General features: G+C 45.7%; 1 protein-coding gene across 4 annotated transcripts in view; it reads left to right on the top strand.

The window, feature by feature from the left end:
* FARP1 (FERM, ARH/RhoGEF and pleckstrin domain protein 1) overlaps positions 1-24,938 on the top strand; it is a 277,332-nt gene that overhangs the window by 202,084 nt on the left and 50,310 nt on the right. For 2 of the 4 annotated variants that reach the window (XM_059685013.1, XM_059685014.1), the window contains exons 6-13: positions 803-900; positions 8,365-8,479; positions 9,345-9,492; positions 11,721-11,816; positions 13,258-13,421; positions 14,173-14,241; positions 17,026-17,101; positions 18,203-18,452. In XM_059685013.1, coding sequence (XP_059540996.1) covers positions 803-900; positions 8,365-8,479; positions 9,345-9,492; positions 11,721-11,816; positions 13,258-13,421; positions 14,173-14,241; positions 17,026-17,101; positions 18,203-18,452 — 1,016 coding nt within the window. The remainder of the gene's footprint in view (positions 1-802; positions 901-8,364; positions 8,480-9,344; positions 9,493-11,720; positions 11,817-13,257; positions 13,422-14,172; positions 14,242-17,025; positions 17,102-18,202; positions 18,453-24,938) is intronic. The other 2 variants (XM_059685015.1, XM_059685017.1) reach the window with 1 other exon arrangement.

The raw sequence follows: 24,938 nt of genomic DNA on the forward strand, positions 1-24,938 counted from the left end.
TTTCTCTGCGTCCTTCCAAGGAGTAATTGGGTGGGAGCCAGAATCTGGTTTGTGTGGTAAGAGCTACCTCTGAGATGACACTGTTTCTAGGCAGTGGGCAAAACTACTAAATGTCTTTTCTAAAAATGTATGAGTTCATACTGATATTTTCAAATCAATTTTAACATTGACTGTTTCCCCATAATTTCGTTGTTTTATAAATACCTCTTTTCTCTTTTGCCAAAAGTGTTTACTTGCTTTATCCTACAATATAAAGAAAAGAATTTCAAAATAAATTGATTTTTTTTTTTACATCTGAGAGCTGAAACTTATGGAAGTAGCTAAGTGAATATTTTACTAAAAAAAGATACCCTTGTCTTTCCATTTCCTGTTGCAAAGCTTTTAACTAACCATAATGAACTATTGTTATTGTCTGAGCCATAAAGCCATTTTTAGTATATTATTCTGTGAAAAAAGTTAATTGTTTGCTTTACCTTGCAAAAATATAAAGGGTGGTAAGTAATCGTCGTATATTTAACCACTGCTTCTCTCCATATAAAATGAAACGTATTACTCACTGCGTGAAAAGATTACAGCACGTGTTTCCCAGTCCTTCAGGGAACTGTATTTACGCGGCAGTCAGAGGCCTCAGAAATTAATTTCAGCCTTGCGGACTTTCTTTTCCTTGTTTTTTTTGTACCTTTTCTTTAGTTGCTCACGGTGCGGACAGGTTGCCAGGGGTGAGCATGACTTAGATGCCGACCTTCCCCGCCCTCCAAAGCTCATCTCTGTGTTTATGACGCCCGTCTCTGTCTGTTTGTAGGTACCTGTTTGCTCTGCAAGTGAAGCAGGACCTGGCTCAGGGCAGGCTGACATGTAATGACACCAGCGCTGCCCTCTTGATCTCACACATTGTACAATGTAAGTGCTGTCGGTTTCCTTTAGAAATCATGTTGGAAATAACACAGTGATCTGATTGGAAAGAAAATCAGCTCCACTAACAACAATAATAATGTCTTCATGTTCTTTTGCTGTTAGCCTGAGTGCGTGTGAGTAGAAAACAGTACTTCTAATTTCATTTAATATGCGTGTCCCTCAAACATTGACCCAGGAATTCTGTGTTCTGCTGTTTATCTACCCCTTTTCAAGGCCCAGTGCAATTGTTGACATCTCAGTTGTCTCAAAGGAGAAGCTTAGAGGGACGGGGGCCAAGTAGACTAAACTTGTTCTGTCCTTTATCATCAACTGGGACACAAGACATAAAACTGTCCAAGACTTCACTTGTATTCTGCTCTCTAGAGTTCAGAACACATGAAGCTGGGCTGGATCTAGTGATACTTTTTTAAAAATCTGTACTAGAGTCCTAGCCATTTTGGCAAAGTGGATAGAGTATCAGCCTGTGGACTGAAAGGTCCCAGGTTCAATTCCGATCCAGGACACATGTCCAAGTGTGGGCTCGATCCCTGATAGGGGGTGTGCAGGAGGCAGCTGATCAATGATTTTCTCTCATCATTGACGTTTCTATCTCTCTCTCCCTCTCCATTCTTCTCTGAAATCAATAAAAATATGTTTAAAAAAAATAAGATCCACACTAGAGGTCATTTTTCCATTGATTTTTACAGAGTGGAAGGGAGGTTGGAGGAGGAGAGACAGAGATAAAGTGAGAGCGAGAGCCAGAGAGAGAGAGAGAGAGAGAGAGAGAGAGAGAGAGAGAGAGAGAGAGAGAGAGAAGCATTGACCAGGGCTGGGGATGGAACCACAACCAAAGTATGTGCCTTTGGGAATTGAACCCACAACCCTTCGGTCCACAGGTCAACATTCTAACCACTGAGCCAAACCGACCAGGGCTTGAAATGCAATATTTTAACTTTCTTAACTTAGACAAAAAATTAGATTGTGCTCATCCTGAGGCTTACTGACAGCCCACCTGAGCATTTTATTCCCTCTTGGCCAAGGCAGAAGTTACTTGAATGGAATACACACTTGGTGTTTTGGGAAGGTAACTATGTATATAGACCAAGGCCAACATACATAAACACTAGTTTAAAAAAGTATTGTGCTAGCATTTTAAAATTTCCATGGTATATAAAGTAGTTCCATTTAATCAGCCCCATCCCATTCGATAGCTGCCCAGTTAATAAAACTTCTAAAAGTTTGTAGGAAATATCATTCCTAGTAGTCAACAAATTACCTTAGTCTAATATTATGAGGTGTTACTATAGACCATGCTTACCTTTCTTTCTTCCTTTTGGTATATGGGCATTATTGAATATCTACCAGACTTAGCAGAGAGATGTTTCCTTAGCAATTTGAAAAACTGATGTGAGAAAGAAGAACAACAAAAATAGGTGTCCTTTATTAAACCTTCCTGTGTTCCAGCACTGTGTGTAGTATCTCATTTCGTCCTCATAACAACTCTGTGAGATCAGTGCTATTATCATCTCCGTTTTTACAAATGAGGAAGCTTCGGCACAGAAAGTAACATACTAGAGGCTCTTGCCTGTTGTGTTTGGTCTTCCCTCTTCATATGGTAGTGGGGAGAGGAGGGTTTGAGTCAGGCAGACCTGATTTCTGTTAGTTGATTGATGATCCCGGCATGTTACTAAACTTCACCCTGCCCCCAACCTCTTATTTCCACCTCTTCTTTCTTTTGGAACATGAAAATAATAAAACTTTTTCATAAGGCTGTGAAAATTAAATGCTAACACAAATGCCCAGTCCATGTTAGGTATTCGTACTCTCTTTACTTCACTCACCTGCAGGCTCCCTTTTCAAACAATGGGGCATTTTTAAGCGAAGCTTCCTTATTGGAATAGTCCTATCTAATAAAAGAGAAACATGGTAATTAGCGTACGACCGCTACCCTTCCCATTGGCTAATCAGGGAGATGTGCAAATTAACTGCCAGCCAAGATGGCGGCCGGCAGCCAGGCAGCTGACGCAAACAGGGAGGCTTGCTTGCTTCAGTGATGGAGGGAGCCAAGCTTCCCCGCCTGCCTTGCCGGCCTCTCAGCTGCACTCTAAGCAACATTGTAACAAATATAGAAGCTAAACAAAACCCCAAGCTTCAGCCAGCAGGACCACAACATTGTTTCAAACACAGAAGGGTAAACAAAGGCCAGAAACCTGCTTTCAGCAGTGGGGGTCTCATAGCTGGAGCCGAGCCTCAGAGCTAAAGCTGGCCCAGAATAAAAAAAAGGAAAAAAGGACAGGTTGGGAGCTTCAGTCACCCGCCAGCCTGAAAATAGCCCTCAGCCCCTCACCCAGGCTGGCCAGGCACCCCAGTGGGGACCTCCACCTTGAAGGGGGTGTGACCAGCTGCAAACAGCCCTCACTCAGCCCCTCACCCAGGCTGGCCAGGCACCCAAGAGGGACCCCCACCCTGAAGGGGGTGTGACCAGATGCAAACAGCCATCATCCCCTCACCCAGGCTGGCTAGGCACCCAAGCGGGACCCCCATCCTGATCCAGGACACCCTTCAGGGCAAACCAGCCGGCCCCCACCCGTGCACCAGGCTTCTATCCTATATAGTAAAAGGGTAATATGCCTCCCAGCACCGGGATCAGCGGAGCCGCGAGGCCTCCCAGCACCGGGATCGTGTGACAGGGGGCAGCGACCAAACCCCCTGATCGCCCTGCAGCTCTGTGTGTGACAGGGGGTGTGGCCACAACCTCCCTATCCGCCCTGCTCTGTTCCTGACAGGGGGGGAGCTCCTCAACCCCCTGATCAGCCTGTGGCTCTGTGTGTGACAAGAGGCGGGGCCACAACCCCCTGATCAGCCCTGCTCTGTGTGTGACGGGGGAGCTCCCCAACCCCCTGATCACCCTGTGGCTCTGTGTGTGACAGGGGGCGGGGCCACAGCCTCCCTATCCGCCCTGCTCTGTTCCTGACAGGGGGGAGCTCCTCAACCCCCTGATCGGCCCGGCTCTGTGCGTGACAGGGGGGGAGCACCCCAACCCCCTGATCGCCCTGTGGCTCTGTGTGTGACAGGGTGCGGCGCCCCAACCCCCTCCCCCCTCGGCCCTGCCCTGAGTGTGACAGTGGCGGCACCCCAACCCCCTGATCCGCCTTGCTCTGTGTGTGACAGGGGGCGGTGCCCCAACTCCTTTATCGGCCCTGCACGCGGAGCTCCCCAATCCCCTGATGGGCCCTGCTCTGTGCATGACAGGGGGAGCTTCCCAACCCCCTGATGGGCCCTGCTCTGTGCGTGACAGGGGGGAGCTCTTCAACCCACTGATCGGCCCTTCTCTGTGTGTGACAGGGTACGGAGCCCCAATCCCCGTGATGGGCCCTGCTCTGTGCGTGATAGGGGGCAGCGCCCCAACCCCCTGATCGGCCCTGCTCTGTGCGTGACAGGGGGTGGCGCCGCAACCTCCCTATCGACCCTGCCTTGAGTGTGACAGGGGGCGGTGCCCCAACCCCCCAATTGGCCCTACCCTGAGCGTGACTAGCGGTGGCATCACAACCTCCCGATCCGCCCTGCTCTGTGCATGACAGGGGCGGCGCCCCAACTCCCCAATCGGCCCTGCTCTGACCCGACCAGGGGCTGCACCTAGGGATTGGGCCTGCCCTCTGCCACCCGGGAGCAAGCCTAAGCCAGCAGGGCGTTATCTCCCAAGGGGTCCCAGACTGCAAGAGGGCACAGGCCAGGCTGAGGGACCTCCTCTCTCCCCCCCCCCCCCAGTGCACAAATTTTTGTGCACCGGGCCTCTAGTAACTTTATAAAATGTTTATGATCCTGGGCTTTTATTATTCCAGATGCCATTTAGTCTTGTGCCTGTTTGCTCCTCCTATGTTTCTTTCTTTGTAAAGCCGGTCAACACAGTAAATCTCACTCGCACAGATGGGAAGGGAGGTTCACCGGCACTCGGGAAATCAAGAAGAAGCTCAAAACTCCCCGAGAGTCTTGATTTCTCCAGAGAAAATGAGATAGATTCAACAGTATGCCTGCTATTTGCATACTGTTTGTTCACTAATGAGGTACACAATATTTTTATCATCTTATATTTTTAAAGTCCCATTTCTGCATTTTTAGGCAGCCCATGCACTTAGTCATAAAAGGAGAAATTTCACAATGCTCTGTGACTAGTAGGTTGATTAAAGTTATCGATGATGGCTCAGTGGTTGAGCATTGACTTATGAACCAGGAGGTCACAGTTCAATTCCCAGTCAGGGCACATGCCCAGGTTGCAGGCTCAATTCCCAGTGTGGGGCATGCAGAAGGCAGCTGATCAATGATTCTCCCTCATCATCGCTGTTTCTCTCTCTCTCTCTCTCTCTCTCTCTCTCTCTCTCTCTCTCTCTCTCCCTCTCCCTCTCCCTCTCCCTCTCCCTCCCTCCCCCCCCCACTCTGAAATCAATGCAAATATATATTTTTTAAAAATTACTTTTGGTTATTTACATTATCTGTAAGGTACAAGGGGTCGACTCATCTCTCTTTTTCAAAAGCGACATTAATGCTGATGGGACAGTTATATTGAGTGAGCTGTATGTTCATCTCAGGTGTATCTATATACACAATCTGAATTTTGTAAAAAAATTTTCCTCTTTTATTTGAACTCATGGAGTTTTCTTTCAGATAGTCTATAGTTTTTCATTTGTCACTGGCCTCGTATAGCCACTTAATATTTCTAACTTTTAATTTTCTTTCATTTATTATGAATCAAGTAAGAGAAGCTGATGAAGAACCAATCACTAGATAGTCCTGATGCTAATACTCCACTTGGGTAGCTTGGAGGGTGCATTTCAGGTTGGGTGTCTCCACACTGAAGATAACACATGGCAAATGGTTTGTCCAGGCATGTCCTCATGAGATTTCATTTAGCAAACCACAGGTTTGGGTTGTTCTTGCTGTCCCTACTTTTTGCCATGAGTAAACTGCTATGGAATTTAGAATATGTGTAAGCAAATATGACATCTTGGCATAAAAATACTAAATCATTTCTTGAATATTTGTCAGCTTTTAAACACTCCACATATAAGGAGGAGCTTATTTCCATATTTCAAAGAAGAGCACACTGGGGAGAAAATGAATTTCTTAGTCCTGTATTGCCATTGCATTTTAGACAGGCAGTGAAAGGCAAAGGGATTTAAAAAACAAAAACAAAAGACAGGTGCATTGACCCTGTGGCCAAAGGAAAAACTGGAATTCTTAATTCTTTTATTATATTGAATTAGGGAAAAGAATGTGTTATAAAATCCATATGCATTAAGAAGCCCAAACTTAAAGCTCACAAGAAATCAGGATTCAGGCGTGTCCCACACATGCAGTCAGTCTTCATTATTCTACACGCAGTCTGTGTGCAAATTCACCTCCCTATAAAAGTTATTTGTAACCCCCAGATCAATACTTGTGGTGCTTTCGTGGTCACTGCAGACATATTCAAGATGGCGGAACATTGGCGTCGTCCCACACACACATTCCAGGCTGAGGTCGGAAAAGGCAGCACTCTGCCTCCCTGTCTCAGCTCTCATTCCATAAATAGGGTGCCTCCAGCGGTCTGTTTGGTGCCACACTTTCGCATTTTTGTGCTTTTTGTTGGTGATCCCCCTGTTACAATGGTCCCCAAGTGCCGTGTTGAATTGCTGCCTGGTGCTCCGAAGTGTAGGAAGGCTGAGATGTGCCTTCTGGAGAACATACGTGTGTCAGCTGAGCTTTGCTCAGGCATGAGTGACGGTGCTGTTGGCCGCAAGGTCCATGCTAATGAATTGAAAATGTATATAAAATATGATGACTTTCAACAGAAACACGCCAAACAAAATCAGTTAGCCAAAATGTCATTTTTTTCAAGAGTCTCACAGGACGCTAACCCTGTATCTCTTCTGGGAGCAATGGTTAGTATTTGCTAATTCAGTGTTCTCGGTGTCTTCATAGCACATACCTACTGTGAAGAATGAGAATGAACTGTGCTTTCTTGAGGCCAGATAGAAGGAATTGCAGAAAAGTTAGTGCCACCATCATCAAGGCAGCCAGCAAGGATGGCAGTGTGGCCAGAGAGGTCCTCCCACTTCTGCACTATGTTCTGTGAGGGAGGGTGGCAACTTTACTCTACCCAGGGAGGGAAGCGAAGTCTAGGACAGGCAATTAGGAAATCGTGTTATTGATCTGTCATCACAGCAGGAAGTGAGCGATTGATTTTTCTAGAGGATGCAAGGTGAGCTGGCACTGTTTTAGGCAGAGCCAATATTCCCAGTGGGTGAGGTTTATGGCAACATCCTGCAGGAGTCCTGGAGGGGCACTGGCTAAAGTATGACAAGCTGCTTCACATGATGAAGTGGACGGTAGGTTTCATAGCAACAGTTCACTTGCTCTTACTCGGAACAGCTGGGCACTGGTCATTACGCTGCTGCTTCTTAAGCTTGTACAGAGTACGTGAAACAAAGAAAAGGGCAGGCTGTGCCAGAGGCGTTAAACTGGTATAGATGGAGTGGAGCTGTTGTTTAGGTACAGTTATTATTTTAGAGCTCTATCCTGTTACAGCCATCCAGATTACAGTAATCTGAGGACTATGTTGAGGTTACATGAGAGAAAAATGCATCCTGTTTTTTGTAGATAAAAAATTTATAAGCTTTTATAGTCTGACCAATCATTTCTTTTTTTTGTAATATATTTTTTTTTATTTCCGATAGGAAGGTATAGGGAGAGAGAGAGAAACATCAATGATGAGAGAGAATCATTGATTGGCTGCCTCCTGCACGCCCTACACTGGGGATTGAGCCCACAATCTGTTCATGTGCCCTGACCGAGAATCAAACCGTCACCTCCTGGTTCATAGGTCGACGCTCAACCACTGAGCCATGCCGGCCGGCTGATCAATCATATCTGATAAGAGGACTACAAGAAATTTAGCAAGTAGTTATTTTTTTTAAAACCCAAATTAGATTCCATACCTTTATACCTATTTACAATAGTCTTTTTTCTACATGATAAAATGTTTGGGGTTTTCACTAACATGGTTATATATAAGACGTTCAAAAGTTGATTTTATAAAATTCTGAAATTTGGGAGCTTCTTTAGAAGTCCTGGGTCATAAACCCTATGCCTTGACTTATTGCCTAGAAGAGAAGGAACCTCTAGTTGTGTGGGGAGGAAAGAAACCAACCCCAGGAAACACGGATGGCTAAGGATGGATAATTCTGAAGCTTTCTTTCCAGCTGTTAGAGATGAGAAAGAGTGGAAACCATCTTTCTGTGTTGGAGCAGTTGTTAAATATGTCCTCGCGTCCATACTTCTGACATCTAGCCCTGATGGTACCCACCAGCTGGGATTGCCTACTGTTGGCGGCTAGCTTCCGATGTGCTAGCTGGGGAGTATTCCACTGGGAATAGATCAAATTGTGGAGCATTAATCATATGGGCTGGATTTTCTTTCTCTGTCTCTTTGTAGCCGAGATTGGGGATTTTGATGAAGCATCGGACAGAGAACACTTAGCAAAAAATAAGTACATACCTCAGCAAGATGCACTAGAAGACAAAATTGTGGAATTTCACCATAACCACATGTAAGTCTATTCGTTGTTTTACGTTTTCTTTTAGCTGTTTCTCTCCATCCTTCCCACATATGGGTACACACACAGACAGTGACTGTTGGAAAGAAATATGCAAAATGTGAGGGAGAAGAGCCCAGAGGCTCATGGGATTGCCGTGACTCACCCAGGAGTCTCTGAAATGGAGGTTACCCACTCAAAAGCAGCACTGCAGGCCTCCTGGCTTTTTTATTATTTTTTTTTTTATTGTGACACCAGAGTAACGCTGAAATTTTAGGACACTCATGCTTTGAAACAAAAGGGAAAGTATACGACCAATTAATAGGAGATTGGGAACGCGACATGGTATTCTAGGGACAAAGTGAGAATATTGTGAAAATCTAGAACCGTTGTCCCATCTCCACGTTGGTTTTTTTGTTTGGATCAGTAAAACATTTTCAAAGGAGTCTCTGTGCCTTTTGTTTGTGTTGTTGTTGTTTTAAGGAGGGCGCTTGAGCACTGATGATGATAATACGAGAGAATGGTGCCTGGAACTTTGTTTGCAAGTTTAGGTCTATTGTGAGTGACTAAAAACTTGTTTTAACACGATGGTGTTTGGCTTTTATGTGACCTTAAAGGGAACTCTTTGAGATTCAAAAAAATTGGCCCAAGCTTGAGATAGACTTTTGGAGTTTTGTGTTACACAAGCAATAGCGCTTTTGTTCTAGCTGCTGGACTTTGGGTTATAATGAATGGGAGGTTGGGTGTCATCTGATCGGGTAGCCCCATTGTTTGGGATGAAATGCCTTTTTATTTCCCAAGAGAAGCTCCTTAATCTCAAATTAATAGACACAGGGAATTCAAATCTCCTGGCCTTTCTCTGTAATTTTTATTTTGTCAGTGGACAAACACCCGCAGAATCGGATTTCCAGCTCCTGGAGATCGCCCGGAAGCTGGAGATGTATGGGATCCGGTTGCACCCGGCGAAGGACAGGGAAGGCACCAAGATCAACCTGGCTGTTGCGAACACAGGCATTCTAGTGTTTCAGGTGAGAGCGTTTAGAACACACTCAGTTCCCTTGGTGATGAGAGATAAGGGTTGGGCCTTCCACTTTGGCTCCATGCTGGGTGGTCCACGCTGAGACCTCTGACAGTTATTTTCAGGCGAACAGGGAAAAACTAACCTCATCTCAGGGCTTCTGTTTCTTTCCAGCCACTCAGCATCCAGGTCCCATTTCACGTGCCCTTGCTCCGGGCGGGGAATTTACCGTTATAGATTTGTTTGCATTTGCTCACTTTGTAGCATCACAGAAATCTATCTCTCTCTGTGGACCTGTGCTTGGAACATGTGTAATGAGATCAAGATTTTAGACTCCACAATAACCTTTTGCACACTTGCACATGCTAGTCATGTGATCCTTTTTTTTTTTTTTTTTAAAACCTAATTTCGGTTTTGCATAAGCTTTTTTCTCATTTCACACTTACCTAACTTGGAAAGTGTAGTATCCACTTGTAAGCTAGAGCAGTTTCATAAGTTTATGAAAGCCATGTCTGTACTGCAGTAATTTTGCAGCAAAACGCATACTGCCCTTGGGTGGATCCTACCTGTGTTTTCCTAAGGACATACACTTGTCTGCCCTCTGAGGTGTGTGCTCTCCTGATCACGCTGCTAATGTACTGTTTTATCGATTGATGTTTCTCTTTCTCTTAAGAGCTTTACTGACATAATTCTTGACATGCAATAAAATGCACATCTCTAAAGAGTGCCCTTTGATAAGTTCTTCTATATGTACATCCTGTGAACCTACCAATGACATCAAGACAACGAACATATTCACCAAACTCCCCTCCCCCGTTTTCTCAAGGCTTTCCTTTTAAACACAAGTAGGTTATCTGTGCTTTGATTTCACATGGGTGTCGAGAAAGTATCTGCCTTTCTCATGAAATAGGATCAGATGTCACCCAGTTTTGAAGGTGTAACTGGGTGCATGACCTACAACTTTTTTGAGCCTGGTTTGGTTACATTTCCCTCTTCGTATTTTACCAAAATAGCCTACAATTCTCTGCTCCTATATCAGATGTTTCTGATGGACCCTAAGGACCACAGACCCGTGTCCTGAGAAAAAAAGGTCAGGTGGGATTCACATGGGATCCTGGGGAGTGACATGTTGAAAGCAGTGTGGTGTGTGAGGAGGTGATTCCTCCTCGCAGTTTGGACCTGCAGAAATAATCTAGGAGCACCTGTTGAGGAAAACGACAATAAACTAAGTATAGTTTTCAGCGCTACCATTAATTTCAAAATCAAAACCAGTAAACATTTCTAAAAATCATAGAGGAGGAAGAAAGAAGTGGCTCACAATTGTATTAATTAGCTTTGATTGTGTTGGATGCAATCTAAATATTGAAACTTACTTGGTAATTTAATCATGTTCAAAGGCTGTATCTCAGAATTCATCTGCTTGTTGCTACCTAATTGCTTCATTCTTAACCAACTTAAATAAATGGCCCTGGTATTCAGATGGAGAAATTCTATTTTCAATTGAGGTGACAGGACAGATGGGAGCTGGTGTCTGGCAACTGCCCCCCATTTCTCCACCGCGTCCCACATGGCCGTATCCAAGATGAGGGTGTGCGAGTCCTTCCTGGAGACCTCTCGGGAAGGCGGGGCCTCCCCTCCCAGGTCCTGATGGTGCTGTTGGAAGCCTGTGGACACAGGAGCCAGGCCAGGTGGACAAAGGGGTGATTGCATCTGTGGATGTGAACAACAACTGCTGGCTAAGGCACATGCTCGGGAATCTCATTCTGCCACATCCACAGTGTGATTTTGGCCAAATTAAAATAATACACGTGCTGCCGATTCCACATCTATTAAAAAGAAAAGAAAGCTACCTCATGGGGTTTTGTGTAAGGTTTGATAAGATCTGTAAAGTTCTCAGGCCAGTGTCTGGCACGCTGTAAGTAATGATGGCTAATTATTGTGGTGATTGTCATGGTTTTTATTTTTATTTATCTTCCTTTTTATCATTCTCTTGGCCAGCCTCTTTCTTCCCTGGAGGCAGACTTAGTTGGAATGCCAACTCATGTAATTAGTGAGAAATCATGATCCAGGATCCGGCATCACCCCACCGCTGCACTTCTGTGACTTCTCCAGCGAAATGCTTTCTTCCCGAGCCATCCAGCATCAGCCCCCCTGGGAGTCTCCCATAACCAATGCAACCAACTCTCGTGTTGCTTATTCTGCGTTTCCTGGCTCACCAGCTGATACCTTTCTTCTTAGGGCTTCACGAAGATCAATGCCTTCAACTGGGCAAAGGTGCGGAAGCTGAGCTTCAAGAGGAAGCGCTTTCTCATCAAGCTCCGCCCAGATGCGAATGTAAGTGGCTGCCGGGAAAGAGGGGGAGACCCTCTGACCTGTGAGCCCTTGGGATTGGGATGGAGGGGACCAAGTGAGGGCATAGGCTGAAACTGGCCGACAGCCGCTCAGGTGTCTGAGTGTCCACAGAGAGATGCATTCAAATACTTGCTAATGCCACAGCTGTCTCTGTCAGGAGACAGAAGGTAAAGGAGAGCTGGCACCGATGTGGAGAGGGTCCCTACCTGTGCAGACACCAGGAGCCCCTCCTGACAGCCTGAGGTCTGCCATGGCTGTGTCTCCAGCCTCTGGCCCACCCGAGACGCTGTCAGCATTCTGCCGTGTCCCCGGCCCATCGCTGCCCACACAGCAGCAGTCCCACCTCTGGGGGCCCTGCTGTTGTCCCAAACCTCAGACAGTGTGTTCTCATGAGCTAACCAGGTCCACGTCCCACAGACCCTGCCGATGCCGCTCACACTGGGACCAAGTCAGGGAGGGAGAAACAGCGCCTCCATCTGCCGGAAATGGCGCTGGAGGAGATGGATTATATACCTCTGATCCTCGGAGTGCTTTTTCCCATGGAAAAAAGATTATAAATGGATGGGGAGGCCTATAGTTCAGCTACAGTATGGATTAAATAGGCTATTATGGCCTGACCTCGGAAGCGGACACCCATTTATAAGTTGTTTTCCATGGGAAAGTGCATTTTGAGTTCCATAAGGCCCATTTACCCATGAAAAATGACAGCACAACTCGTTTGTAAGTTGGGACTGCACTGCCCAGAACTGTGAGATTCCCCCCGAATAGTTGGAACTGCTGGGAACGTTAGGGACTGTGGTAACTTTTGTTTATATAATACGGCCACTTAAATTGGGAGCATTCCGCCTGGGAATAGAAAATTGCCATATCCCTTTTCCAGAATCAAAGGACATGCATTTTTCAGCCTTGAGCGATATGTCTGTGCTCCAGAAAAAAACTGTTCATTTCCTCTATGGTCCCTGGGGCACCTGGAGGCTCGAGCCATATGCTTTTGGGTAGAGAAGAGACTTAAGACCAATGTTGAAAGTTGGCATGAATCATGAGGGGGGAAAAATTGTATTTCAGTTATTTTATGAAGGCAAAACAGGAATATCAGTACTTGGATTTTGTTTTAGAAGGAAATGTAAGCCAAGTACACACAATTTATTTATGCATTTTTTCAAATGTTACGATTTTTGCTGAGTACCCCTGGTTTCTGTTAGTTTCTCTAAGGAATTCTGTGGGGAAGAAAATGGTTGAATGATAACTATATTATCATTAGGAGCAGCTATATTTTACTAAATATGTGAATTTATGGCCATGCTATAATAAAATATACAGCTGAAATTTTATTGGGCTCATTTGTTTTCTGCCCCTTCTCTCATTTTTCAACCCAGTGTCTGTGGGTCATGGAAAAATCCAAAGTGGTATTTTCTCTTTTCAGAGCTCGTACCAGGACACCTTGGAGTTCCTCATGGCCAGCCGGGATTTTTGCAAGTCCTTCTGGAAAATCTGTGTGGAGCATCATGCGTTTTTTAGACTTTTTGAAGAGCCCAAGCCAAAGCCAAAGCCCGTTCTGTTTAGTCGAGGGTCATCATTTCGGTTCAGGTAAGGATTCGCTTCAGACCTCTCCACTGGTCATGCGAACATTCCCCCCCCCAAGGCTTTCCTTGTGCTGTTGCCTATCTCAGCTGCTGTGCCATTCAGCGAGGAGACAAGGTCAAAGTCAAAGTCCCCGAGAGCCGCCGGTGGGGAGTTTGCTCGGATATCCCAGCAGGCCCCGTGGCAGACCCTTGCTGTGTTCTGTTTGAACGTCAGGTGCGAGGCAGTCTGCCTGGCCACAGCAAACTCTGAATGGGACTCGAATTCAGAAAGTTTTTCCTTTCTCTGTAGAAGCAAGTGCCTTGTTAACATTTGATGCAGCTTCATAGAATGCTGCCTAGACCTGCTCATCGTCGGGTCACTTTTTCGCTCTTTCTTTCGACACTGCCAATGCCCGCTGCATGTCAAGTGCTCTTCTAGCCCTTGGGGAGGTATATGGAGAACAGAATTACCCCTGCCTTTACAAAGCATGCAGACGCAGGATGCTCGCCTAATAACCAAACATAGAATCAAGTGGTTTAGTTCATTGAACCTTTTATTGTTATTATTATTATTATTATTTAAAGGGAAATATCCAGAGGCAGAATAGACACAAAGACACGGTTTTCCCTAGTCTGCTTTCACTGCTGTCTAGCTGGGAAAGCCCACGGGTCTCCCCGGTATGGGAGGAGGGGAGTAAGATGGTGGAGTGGTGTGCTGTGTGCTTAAATGAGAACGCCTTGCTGTCTTCCCTCTCCTCTCCTGGTCTTCATTTCAGCGGTCGGACTCAGAAGCAGGTTCTCGACTATGTGAAAGAAGGAGGACATAAGAAAGTGCAGTTTGAAAGGTAAGAGGAACTTCCGTGCTCCTTCGATACCAGAGGAATCAAGTTATTCTCTCCGGGTAACAATGCAATGGCTGCTAGATGTCTCTGCACCCGGCCAGGTGAGTTAGAGAATGGCTACTTCAGTCGCCTCGGCCAGGGTCGTGGTAGGCAGGCTCCTGGGAGGGCCCAGGGTGCTTCCTCCAGGGGAAGAAGAGGCGAAGAGGACGGACTGAGAGGACCAGCGAGGAAGAAGAGGGAGAAGCCCGCAGAGGGTAGGGAGGGGAGAGGAACAGGACGTTATGGTGGGGATACTTACTCATTGGTGAGTCCTTAAATATTTGGAGGGTTGAATTCAAAGTATTTTTATGAACTTTTTCATTAAGTCAAGTTTGGAGGAGAAGAAACAGGATTTATTATTGCTGCTGTTAGCCCGTGTTTATTGCTCTTATGCTGTCCTGGGCCATGTTCCAAGTTCTTTATATATATTAACCCGTAGGCTTCATACCCATGCTGTGAGGTCCTTGCTGTCTGAGTCCCTTTTTAGAGGTGGAGACACTACAGCTCAAAGAGGTGGAGTGACTAGCCCCGGTCTGAGCTGGTCAGCAGCCCCTGGTCAGCTGGCCCCGGAGCCCCGGAGCTGCTCTGCCTATCAGGGAGGGAGAGCAGAGAACCCAGAGGGACTAAGACTCAAGGGTCAAGGTGTGAGTGATGGTGCTCCCAGGAATGTTCAGTACATGCTTTTTCCATTTTAATACGTTTAAAAATTACAATAAAGTCCATAGACTACGGCAAACACCCATATTCTTACTACTTAGAATGAACATTTCAACATTCCTGTTTCTGGAGTTCTTTGTCTTCTTTCACCTGTTAGCTGTTGTTACAGATGCGCCCGTCTTGCCGACAACCTTCTTATTTCCCTCTCCCCTCCCCGAGGCAATGCCTGGCTAATTCATGTTACTTCTGTTACACATCTGCGTGCATCCAAAAAGAAGACATAGAAGAGCTCTGGGGTGTGTTTTTTTTGGTTTGGTTTTTGTTTTTGTTTTTTTGTATAAGTGGTATCACTGTGCATAATTCTTTTTTTAAAATTTTTATTTTTTTATTGCTTAAAGTATTACAAAGAGTATTACATATGTCTCCTTTTTTTTTCCCCCGCCCTTGACAATCCCCTGGCCTCCCCTACCCCCCAGTGTCTTATGTCCATTGGTTATGCTTATATGCATGCATACAAGTCCTTTGGTTGATCTCTTACCCACCCCCCTCCTGCCCTCCCACCCTCCCCGGCCTTCCTGCTATAGTTTGACAGTCTGTTCGAGGCAGCTCTGCCTCTGTATCAATTTTTGTTCATAAGTTTATAATGGTCTTTATTATCCAGAAATGAGTGAAATCATGTGGTATTTTTCCTTCATTGGCTGGCTTATTTCACTTAGCATAATGCTCTCCAATTCCATCCATGCTGTTGCGAATGGTAAGAGTTCCTTCTTTTTTACAGCAGCATAGTATTCCATCACTGTGCATAATTCTGCATCTTTTTAAACACTTCCCTGATTTGAGATCTCTTTACGTGTTTTCTGGTTTTGAGGGTATTGCCTTTTATTTACTGATTCCCTGTTGGTAAACATTCGGGTTGTTTGGTGTTTTGCTTTTGCTGAAGCAAACCTGCTGTGATCATCTTTGTGTATTTCTCCTGATGCAGGCCTGGGCCGTTTCTCCCTCCTCGGACCCAGAAATGTAATGCTGAGTGGGTTACTTGCATGCTCACCTTGAAGGAACAAGCCCCATACTTTCCTTGGACAATCTGCCATTCATCTTTCCAGGGTCATAGAAGAAGCGGCCCAGTTCTTTGTCTAATTCAGAATTAATTTGGATTATTTTGAAGGAAAGCTGGATGCACATTGGAATTTCATGTTTCTATGTTTCTATAGTTTCACACATTTGAGTACCTGAAAGTTCCTAATGCTTGTTCACAGGGGAGGAAGGGATGGGCAGACGAAGGAAGGGAACAGATGAGGAGAGGTGTTAGTGGCATTAGAGCCAATTCCCTCTACTGTGGAGTCTGTAATTCACTCTCAGGGCCGGTCTTCTCCTCTGAACTTAACACTGCGGAAGGGTTAGCTGATGACTGGTAATTGTCTCTGTTCTAGAACTGACCTAGGAAATCATTACCCCAAAAGCAGGAATCGATTTTGTATTGTTAGACCATAGCTCGCCATTCAGAGCATATGTGCACCCTCCCCCACTTCTCCCTCCCAGTGACTTTTCCCATAACTACAGTTAGAGCCCCATTGCTGGGCCCCCAACTGGCTGTACCCCTCAAACGGGAGCAGGGGATAGCTGAGAACTTTCTCAAGGTTTAAGTAATCTCGGGAACCTACAAGAGTTAATGGGAGCCCTGGCTGGTTTGGCTCAGTGGATAGAGCGTCGGTCTGTGGACTGAAGGGTCTCAGGTTCGATTCCGGTCAAGGGCACATGCCCGGGTTGCGGGCTCGATCCCCAGTAGGGGTGTGTGCTGGAGGCAGCCGATCAATGATTCTCATCATTGATGTTTCTATCTCTCTTTCCTTCTCCCTTTCTCTCTGAAATCAATAAAAACATATTTTTAAAATAAAAATAAATAAATAAATAGTTAATGGGAAAGGAGACTGGGCCTGCTTCCAAGGGGGCATTTATACCAACTGCTTTGGGTGCCTTCATTTTTGGGGAAGTGCCTAATGCTGTTATTTTTCATTAAGAAAACACACACACACAAAAAAAAACCCACACACAACTCGCCTAATTTGAGCTGTTTTATGTGTTTTCTCCAAGGAAACACAGCAAGATTCACTCCATCCGAAGCCTTGCTATGCAGCCCACGGAGCCGAATTCGGAAGTGCCCAAACAAGTCAGTACTGGCGGTAGACTGTTAGAGCTCCGCGTTCCCAGACTTCCCCGCCGGGGTCTGTTTCGTAGCATGCTTTCGAGCCCCTCATCCTTCACCTGTGGGGGTGACTCCTAGAGGAGGGTCCAGCTGTGTGCCCTGACCGTGGGGACACAGGCTCCGCGCACTGTGCACCCAGGCTGGGCTCTGTGGCTGGAGCGTGCCCTTTCAGCTGACTCCCCACCTCCCACCCCTGTTCTCGCCATGAGACGCTCGCTCTGTTGGCCTGAACCCACGCAGGGTGGAGGCTTCCACGGGAGTCAGTAGAGCAGAGCCCACCCTCCAGCCGGCGGGTACGCGTGTGTGCAGGGATGGGGACCACATGTACAACCGATGGGTGTAGGTCCCCTTTGGTGCCAAGGTCAGAACCTTTCGCTGGCACTGGACCCGGCGGTGAGATCCCAGGGCTCGCGTTACAGGGCAGTGACCACAGTTGGCAGCAGGAGACGCTATCGCCCTTGCTCTGAGGGCGGTGAGAGCCGGTTTTCCCTGGAGCTGCTCTCTGGATGGATTTTCAGGGTTTTCTTTACAGGAGAATAAGAACTTTGTTGGGAAAGAGCAAGAAGGAGATTTCATTGTGTGATCTAAAGAGAGCCCTCCACCTGCTCATTCTAGTCTTAGAAGTACAAACAAAGACGCTTTTTGTCATTTGTCTGAAATCCGTGTCAGCTCCCTCCTGGGTCCACGAAGGGTTTCCTTCCTGTCCCGGATCTCACTTCTCGAGACACCCCAATGGCCTGGGGGCTCCTTTTTCCACGGGGAATTTGGGACTGGGGAGTCCCAGAAAGCAGAGACACTGCCCACCTTGCTGCTGGGGACCCCGCATTGTCAGCTCCCACACCCTGAAAGAACTTTCTGGATACAGACAAAGGCACTCAGGTGTGCCCGCTGCTTGTCAGACCTCTGTTCCAACACCTGGAGGCGGCCTTTATATGGCAGCACTTGCGGGCTGCTCAAAGCTTATGGAGATACAATTAAGCGAGACTGAATCTCTCTTTCTCCCCAGCTCTGATGTAACCATCTGCCTTTTCTCTTCGATCCCCTCACTCTTATCCTCCCCGCCAGGCTCAGCAGAGGGCCAGCCTCACTCCTGGTGAAGGTGCTGAATCCCCAGGAGGCCAGAGCTGCCAGCAAGCAAAGGAGCGGAAAGTTTCCACGGAGGAGTGCGGGCCGCGCCAGAGCCCCGCGCTGCAGAAGAGCCCAGCCGGTAACAAGCGGGCCGATGGGGCCGTGAAGGCGGCGGCGGAGGAAGAGGAGGAGGTCGCTAAGGATAGGACCCAGCAGAGTAAACCTCAGCCCCCGCAGCCAAGCACAGGTCCAGCATCCAGGGCTGCTAGAGGCAGCAGCACTTCTATTCCTTTCATTGACTGCAGTGATGTAGATAGCGAATACGATCTGCTCAGGGAGCAAACGTCCCAGTCACGGTCCCAAACAAATGACAATTATGAGGGTGATTTGACCAGTGGTGTTTATCTGCTCTCCGGGGATGAGAGGCACGTAGAAGCTAGGGGCAGGGCTTCCCCTGACTCGGTGAAGTCCTCCCGGCCTCCTTCCAGAGAATTCCTGGATGACGATTCAGCAGACATCACCTTTGATGTGAGTGGGAGCCCCAGACTCCCAAGACATAGCTCCCTGATAGATGAGATGTTCAGGGGCTCCAGCAGCCGCAGTCCCCTGGCCACACCGTTGTCTCCCAGCAGCAGAAGTTCAAGTCCAAATCTGAGTTGGGACAGGACTGGGTCTCAAGGCTATGTTTCCGAAAATGGGCATGACCCCGGAGAGGGAAGGATGGGAGCAGATGCTCTCGCGAGCCGGGGTCCTCGTTATGAAAACTGTTCCCCCGTCTCACAGAGGCCATACTTACGCAACCTTCCCAGTAGATACAACAAGTCAGAGACAGACCCACTCATCCTGAGCCAGGTGGCATCCGTCCCAGAGGCCCTGGATAGGCTGGATGGCCCTGGGAAGGGAGAGCCGGCCAGCCTGGCTGGTTCGGAAGGTCGAATGCTGGCTAATGGGACACCCCTCCTGGGTCCCGTCTCCCAGGTCCCCGGGGTGCAGCCGGGGTGTGCCAGTGGCATGGCGGACCACCTGGCTCCCCTGCAGATGACGGAGGGCTCCACCAGCAGTGGGACTGAATCCAGCGATTCAGACTCGGAAATGGTGAGCTCTTGGAGCCAGCCCCTGGTGTTCGGTAACGCCGCGGTGCTGAGCTCCCCTTCCATGCTGAGAAGCCAGAAGTCGGTGGGTGGCCTGCATTTGAGCGAGGAGCAAGAGGAGGATGAGTGAGGAGACCAGAAGGCACATGTTTCAAGTGTCGGGAACCTGGAGTCAGGAGGCCAGGGTTTCAATGCAGACCATCTGTTCTAGTGACTCGTTAATTCGTGATCAACATTTGTTAGAGGAAGTTTTGGACAGGCACATGTTTGGATAGGGCACGCCTGACTTCTGAAATCTTTCAGAAAGACAAAGCTTCCCACAGTGGCTTGGTTTCCCAAATAGGTGAACAAGATAAATAGCAGGTCATAACGACAAGTAAGCAGGAGCTTGTCGATCTTTCTGGTTGACGGCTAGAAAGAAATACTCCATTAGGAATCTGATCGCGCATATGGTGTGTGGTATTTATGTGGACATTTTCTGTATATGTTTAATTTTGTGTGCAGATCATCCTTCTATTTTCGGAGTGTCATAGAGATCCAGAAAGGTGTTGGTTTTACTTTCCCCCCCTTTCTTTAAAAGGAGGACTGCTTTCCGGTGCCTCCCCAAGTCAGGAATTGACAAAATTCAAGGCCAAATGTAAGTCGATTGCTAGTTGAGATTAAGTGTTGGTGAAATCTTAGTCAAGAGTAATGAATATTTTAATCGGAAGAATTTGGAGTTATTCGTTCTTTCTAAACTTCATATAAAATGATATAAAGGTTGTCAAATCCTCATGACCTATAATTTACATGGGGTTGTTGTTTTGATTTGGATTTGTGTTGGTGGGCCAAATAGTTATGTTTTAAGGAGCTTGAACTCTGGCTGTGAGAATCTCTTGGTGAAACATAGAATGCTGTTGAGGGACGATGCAGGAGAAAGCAAAGCCTTGCGATAGGCACTTGTCGCCAGGAGGTGAGCAGACGGAATGCCCGCCTTTGCCTTGTGCACAACACAGAGCAGGAGCGTTTCCCAGTGTCATTGTCCTTGGTTTTTATGCCGCTGGTTTTTATGCGCGTTCTGAACTATTCACTCTTGTGACGAGTGAGTGTCTTTTCTTGGGAAGCGACTCCTGATGTTTCTCTGTGAGAAGTCTGATTTCTTTTTAAATCTTGCCCCCCTATGCCAGTGCCTTTCGCTAGCACACCTGCATTTTAGATAGGAAAGCCTGGTTTTAACTTGCATTATTTCTCAGCCTTAGCTGCATATTTTAAAATTAGTGATGCCCGGGCCCTGACCCTAGACATTTTTATTTAATTGGTCTAAGGCCACTTGGGCCCCCAGATGGTTCTACTAGGTAGCCAAGGGTCACTTCTCAGCCAGACACAATGGCCTTCTAGAATCTAGTTTAAAAGATTAGCTGAATTTGGGGCTTGCTTGCAGAGTAAAAAAGTATCACAAATGAAATTTTTTTTTTTAGTGCCTGTTCTTTAGTACTTTTCCGTCCTTGGTATTTTTCTATAAAGATAAATTGTAGAATCAAATTTTTAGGTCCTTAGTAACTACAGAATTATTGAAAAAAGTTTTAGAATGGTAAGTCCCTGATGTGCCACCATGCCAGTGGCCTTGCTAAACTCATTGCGTGACTCTCACAGGGAAGAGGCTGAGCCTGTTTGGGAAGCTGAGTAGAATTTGGCAGCAGCATGTCACCGGTAGGATTGTCTGACTTTGTGGTTCACAATGATTATCTGTCCACCTGAATGTCAAGAAGTTGGTTTTAAGGATTCTGAGAACTTAATTCATTTGTATACAAACTTTTGTTTTAACCTCCTAATCATTTGATTCAGTGCATGATTGGTGAATCAAATTGATTATTGGATCATTTGGAAGATGTTCATTGAAGTAGTCTTTTTATGTCTTGCTTTAGATTTATATACCTAACAGAGTCACAGAATTTTAAAACTGGAAGGGACCTTTGAGATCACCTAGGGCAAACCTTCATTTTCTGGATGAGAAACCTTGTTCTGACCAGGTTAGGAGACTTCACCTGGTCATCCAGCTGGTCAGTGACAAAGCTAGAACCCCGTCTCTAAACTTCAGCTTTTTACTTGTTGTGACCGCTTCATGCAGTAGGACCTTTGAGAGTCAATATTTTAATTTTTGAGAATCTTATATGGGTTAATAATTAAAATCATAGAGAGACCAGGAATCATGTAGACTTAGGCAATTATAGTTCATACTAGGTAGGAAGGACTACTGCTTTTTATATCATGGGATTTTTGCAGTTATGACATGTTTTTTGCATATTCTGTTTTAGACTTAGAAAATGATGTCAGTTTACTATATAAAAATCTAATCAAATGTGAGTTACACAGGGTCACATTTGTAATCCTGTGGTTTATTTGTGAATGTGATTTGTTCAAATGAGTTTTCTCTTTACCTCTAATTACACAGCAGTCTGATAATGAAATGTGAATGAGTAATAAATATTAGCTTACCCAGCCTATGATGTGAATCATCCAATGTAAACCTCCAAAGCAAAACAGGCTCCAATAATTTGTTTTGCTTTTTCCTAAAGAAGTGAGTTTAAAAGCACCTGATCAGCGGTGGAGTACTCAGTTCTATGCTGAATAGATTGTCCACTTTCAGGGCTGTTTGTAGAGTTTTCCTTGTGTTGGTTTGGTACCAGCCAAGCAACTCAATTTTGGCCTGGTGGCCAGTATTTATGAAAGCAACAGTCCTGGTGTGATTAATGGTGCTTAAAAGGGAGGGAGTGTAGTTTGTTCAAAAGCCACATACCCTGAAGTGCTGGGAATATTCACTAATTGCCTCTGGAGGAGCTGGCCCTGCACGAATTGATTCCAGCATCAGTGGGAGAGTAAACGTAGTCATTCTTTGAGCCTGGTAGAGCCAGTTTGTAGAGGTGACGTGGTCTCTCCCTGTGCGTAGATCGAGGAAAGCCAGCTGCCTCCACCATCTCACCTTCCTGCCCTGACCTTTTGCGCAGCTCTTTCCCTGGCCTCTGGAATCTCACCGTGTGGCTTAAGGAGGTGTGCAGAGGCATAAAGTTGAAGTAAGGGGGGGAAAATCAGAGAGGGGCTTGAGTGTGAAGAATAGACAACAGATTAGAAGCCTGTGAATTCTTTCAGATTTCCAGAGGGTTTTCCAAGAGAACATATAGTGAAGAGGTCTCCTGAATCAGCAGCGAACCTAGGTCTTCGCATAAGGGCTACTCTATGAAATGATATCATTAAGGCCTTGGATGGGAGACAAACCATTGGTAGAAACAGAAATCCCCAAGCCACTCAGGCCTACTCCAGGGCCTCCTTGTATAAATATCTTCAGTTAGATAGTATTTCAAAATATCTAAATTGTAGACCCTTTTGTGGTTGGTTTTGTTGCTGCTTGTTCAGGGCAAAATAAAAATGCAAGAAATCATCTTAGCATGGAGAAATGCATTTAATGAGTTCCAGAATTTAAAATGAGTTGCTCCAGCTCCTTTTAACAGTCATCTGTATTCCATTGCTGATATTTTATTAGACAGGCATTTAATTAAAGGAAGTCTGTGGGCCAGATTCTTCCCCACATATGTGATTCATATTGGGGAATTTCTCACAGATTTATCTCACCAAATTGTGCCATGTGGCCTGCACTTAAAATGTGAATAATTCCAATTTTATTCTCAAGAACTTCTTTGAAGATTCAAGCCACACAATGCTAAAAATAGCCAGGCCTGCAAAACTAAAATACAGCACGAGACTCATGAAATTTCCACCCAGTGTACAGAACCCAAGCTGTCCTCAACTGAGTCAGAAACTCAACTTGCATTATTAGCCTTGGATTCATTTTGATTGTGTTGCCAAGCAGTTTCTGAAAGAAGAAAAAGATTAAAATACTAAACTGTCCTTTTAACTTGTATTTAAAACGTTGGGAATGTACATATCCATAACATCAGTGTTCACATGCTTTTAATCAACTTTTTCCCATTTAACATGTTATTCCATAGTTCAACACAGATTGGGTTTGGTGCAGTTGTAGCCATTAGTGAGTAACTGGGCTGCCGATAGGCCCACCCTTAAATTAAGAAATTTGAGGCCCCCTTCATCATTAGGCTTATTTTAAGTCGATTTGCTTCTATCTCCGATCACCCTTCTCTGCCTGGGTCCTTACTCTTGTTGGCCAGGATTTACGAGATCTCAGAGTTGCCTTCCCAGGAAAGGCTCCTTTTCCTAGATCTTCTCTGTTGTGTATAAACATCCCTCTTCTGACAGTGCTGAGCTCAGTTACCCTAAGGCTAGCCTACCTCTAGTTGAGTCTGTTTTAATTTCTGCAAATTTTACAAATCACACTGAAAAAGAGTCCTTCTGTGCAACAGAGCAAGTCTCCTTGAGCCTGAAAGAGGTGGACATTATAAAATAATCCATTGCAGGTAGCTCTCCGATGAGGTTGACATTCAGCCACGTTCGCCAAATCCATAAGACCCAATGGCAGGAAAGGTACTGGTGAGTGGACTTTCTACAGCAGTAAGTGATTAAGGAACTTGACTCTGGCGACATTAAAGAATTTACTGGTGCTGCGTTTTCCTTGTTAGTTTAATCCCATCTGTTTCTGTTTAGTTGAGTGGAACTTAATACAGGAAAACAGGGTCTTTAGTGTGCATGTGTGCATACCTCTAACACTGGTTGCTGGTATTTAAAACATAGCCATGACTTTCAGATCAAAATAAGCATGCCACTTAATGTAGCAGTTTTCTTTTTATTAGAAAAAATAATAGTGAAAGCAAATAAATAAATAAATATATGCATGATGATGATTTGGCCTAGTGTTGTAGGCATCAAAGCTCAAAAGTGGCCTGGTTGCCACCTGTTTGGATGCACACTAGAAAAGACTACTTAGTGTTTTCTTGGGTTGTAACCTAGAGATTTTCAAATATTTCCCTGTGAAGAAAAGTTCACATGCTGATTTGTATGCCCTGTAAATATTGGGGAGGAAGTGGGTAGAGTCTTAAAAAAAAAAAAAGTTCTTCATAAAATAGCATTTAGCTGCAAAAATCATAGAAGAAACTTATAGCACGAGTAACATTATTTTTTCTTTTCTAGTGAGAGCAAGTAGACACCCTGGTGGAAGCTAGGGAAGAATGAGGAAATCTTTCTCTGAAAGCTTTACGGATTGAATAGCTTCTGATTTGTTCAGGTCATCTCTCTGTGAATTGACTGAATGACGCAGATCTGCAGCTTAGCCTAGAAACTGCCTTCAGCATCTTCTTGGCCACTGGCATTTGGTTTTAACTCGAAGTGGAAGGTAGCTCACTTGTGTCTTCTTGTGGGTTCCAGATCAGGTTACTCTGATATGTCTTGGGGTGGCTTTATATTAGAAAGCAGAGAGGGTTAAAAATCAACAGTGGACATGGGATAGCTGCAAGGCTGATGCTGTTCACGCAGTCATGGAAATTGTACTGGAAGATACTTGAGCTTGCTCCTGGGCCATGAAGAGTAGAAAACACTGCGAAATGCAGCACAAACCAAGGGCACTCGGGAAGGAAGGAAAAGTGTGTGTGTGTGTGTGTGTGTGTGTGTGTGTGTGTGTGTGTGTGTGTGTTTAGTAAGAAACATGAATTGGAGGTGGAGGTGATACTTGGTATGTGGACACCATGCTCCTGCTTTAT

This window comes from Myotis daubentonii, chromosome 2, assembly GCF_963259705.1.
Source record: "Myotis daubentonii chromosome 2, mMyoDau2.1, whole genome shotgun sequence".
In the NCBI taxonomy this organism is placed as follows: Eukaryota; Metazoa; Chordata; class Mammalia; order Chiroptera; family Vespertilionidae; genus Myotis; species Myotis daubentonii.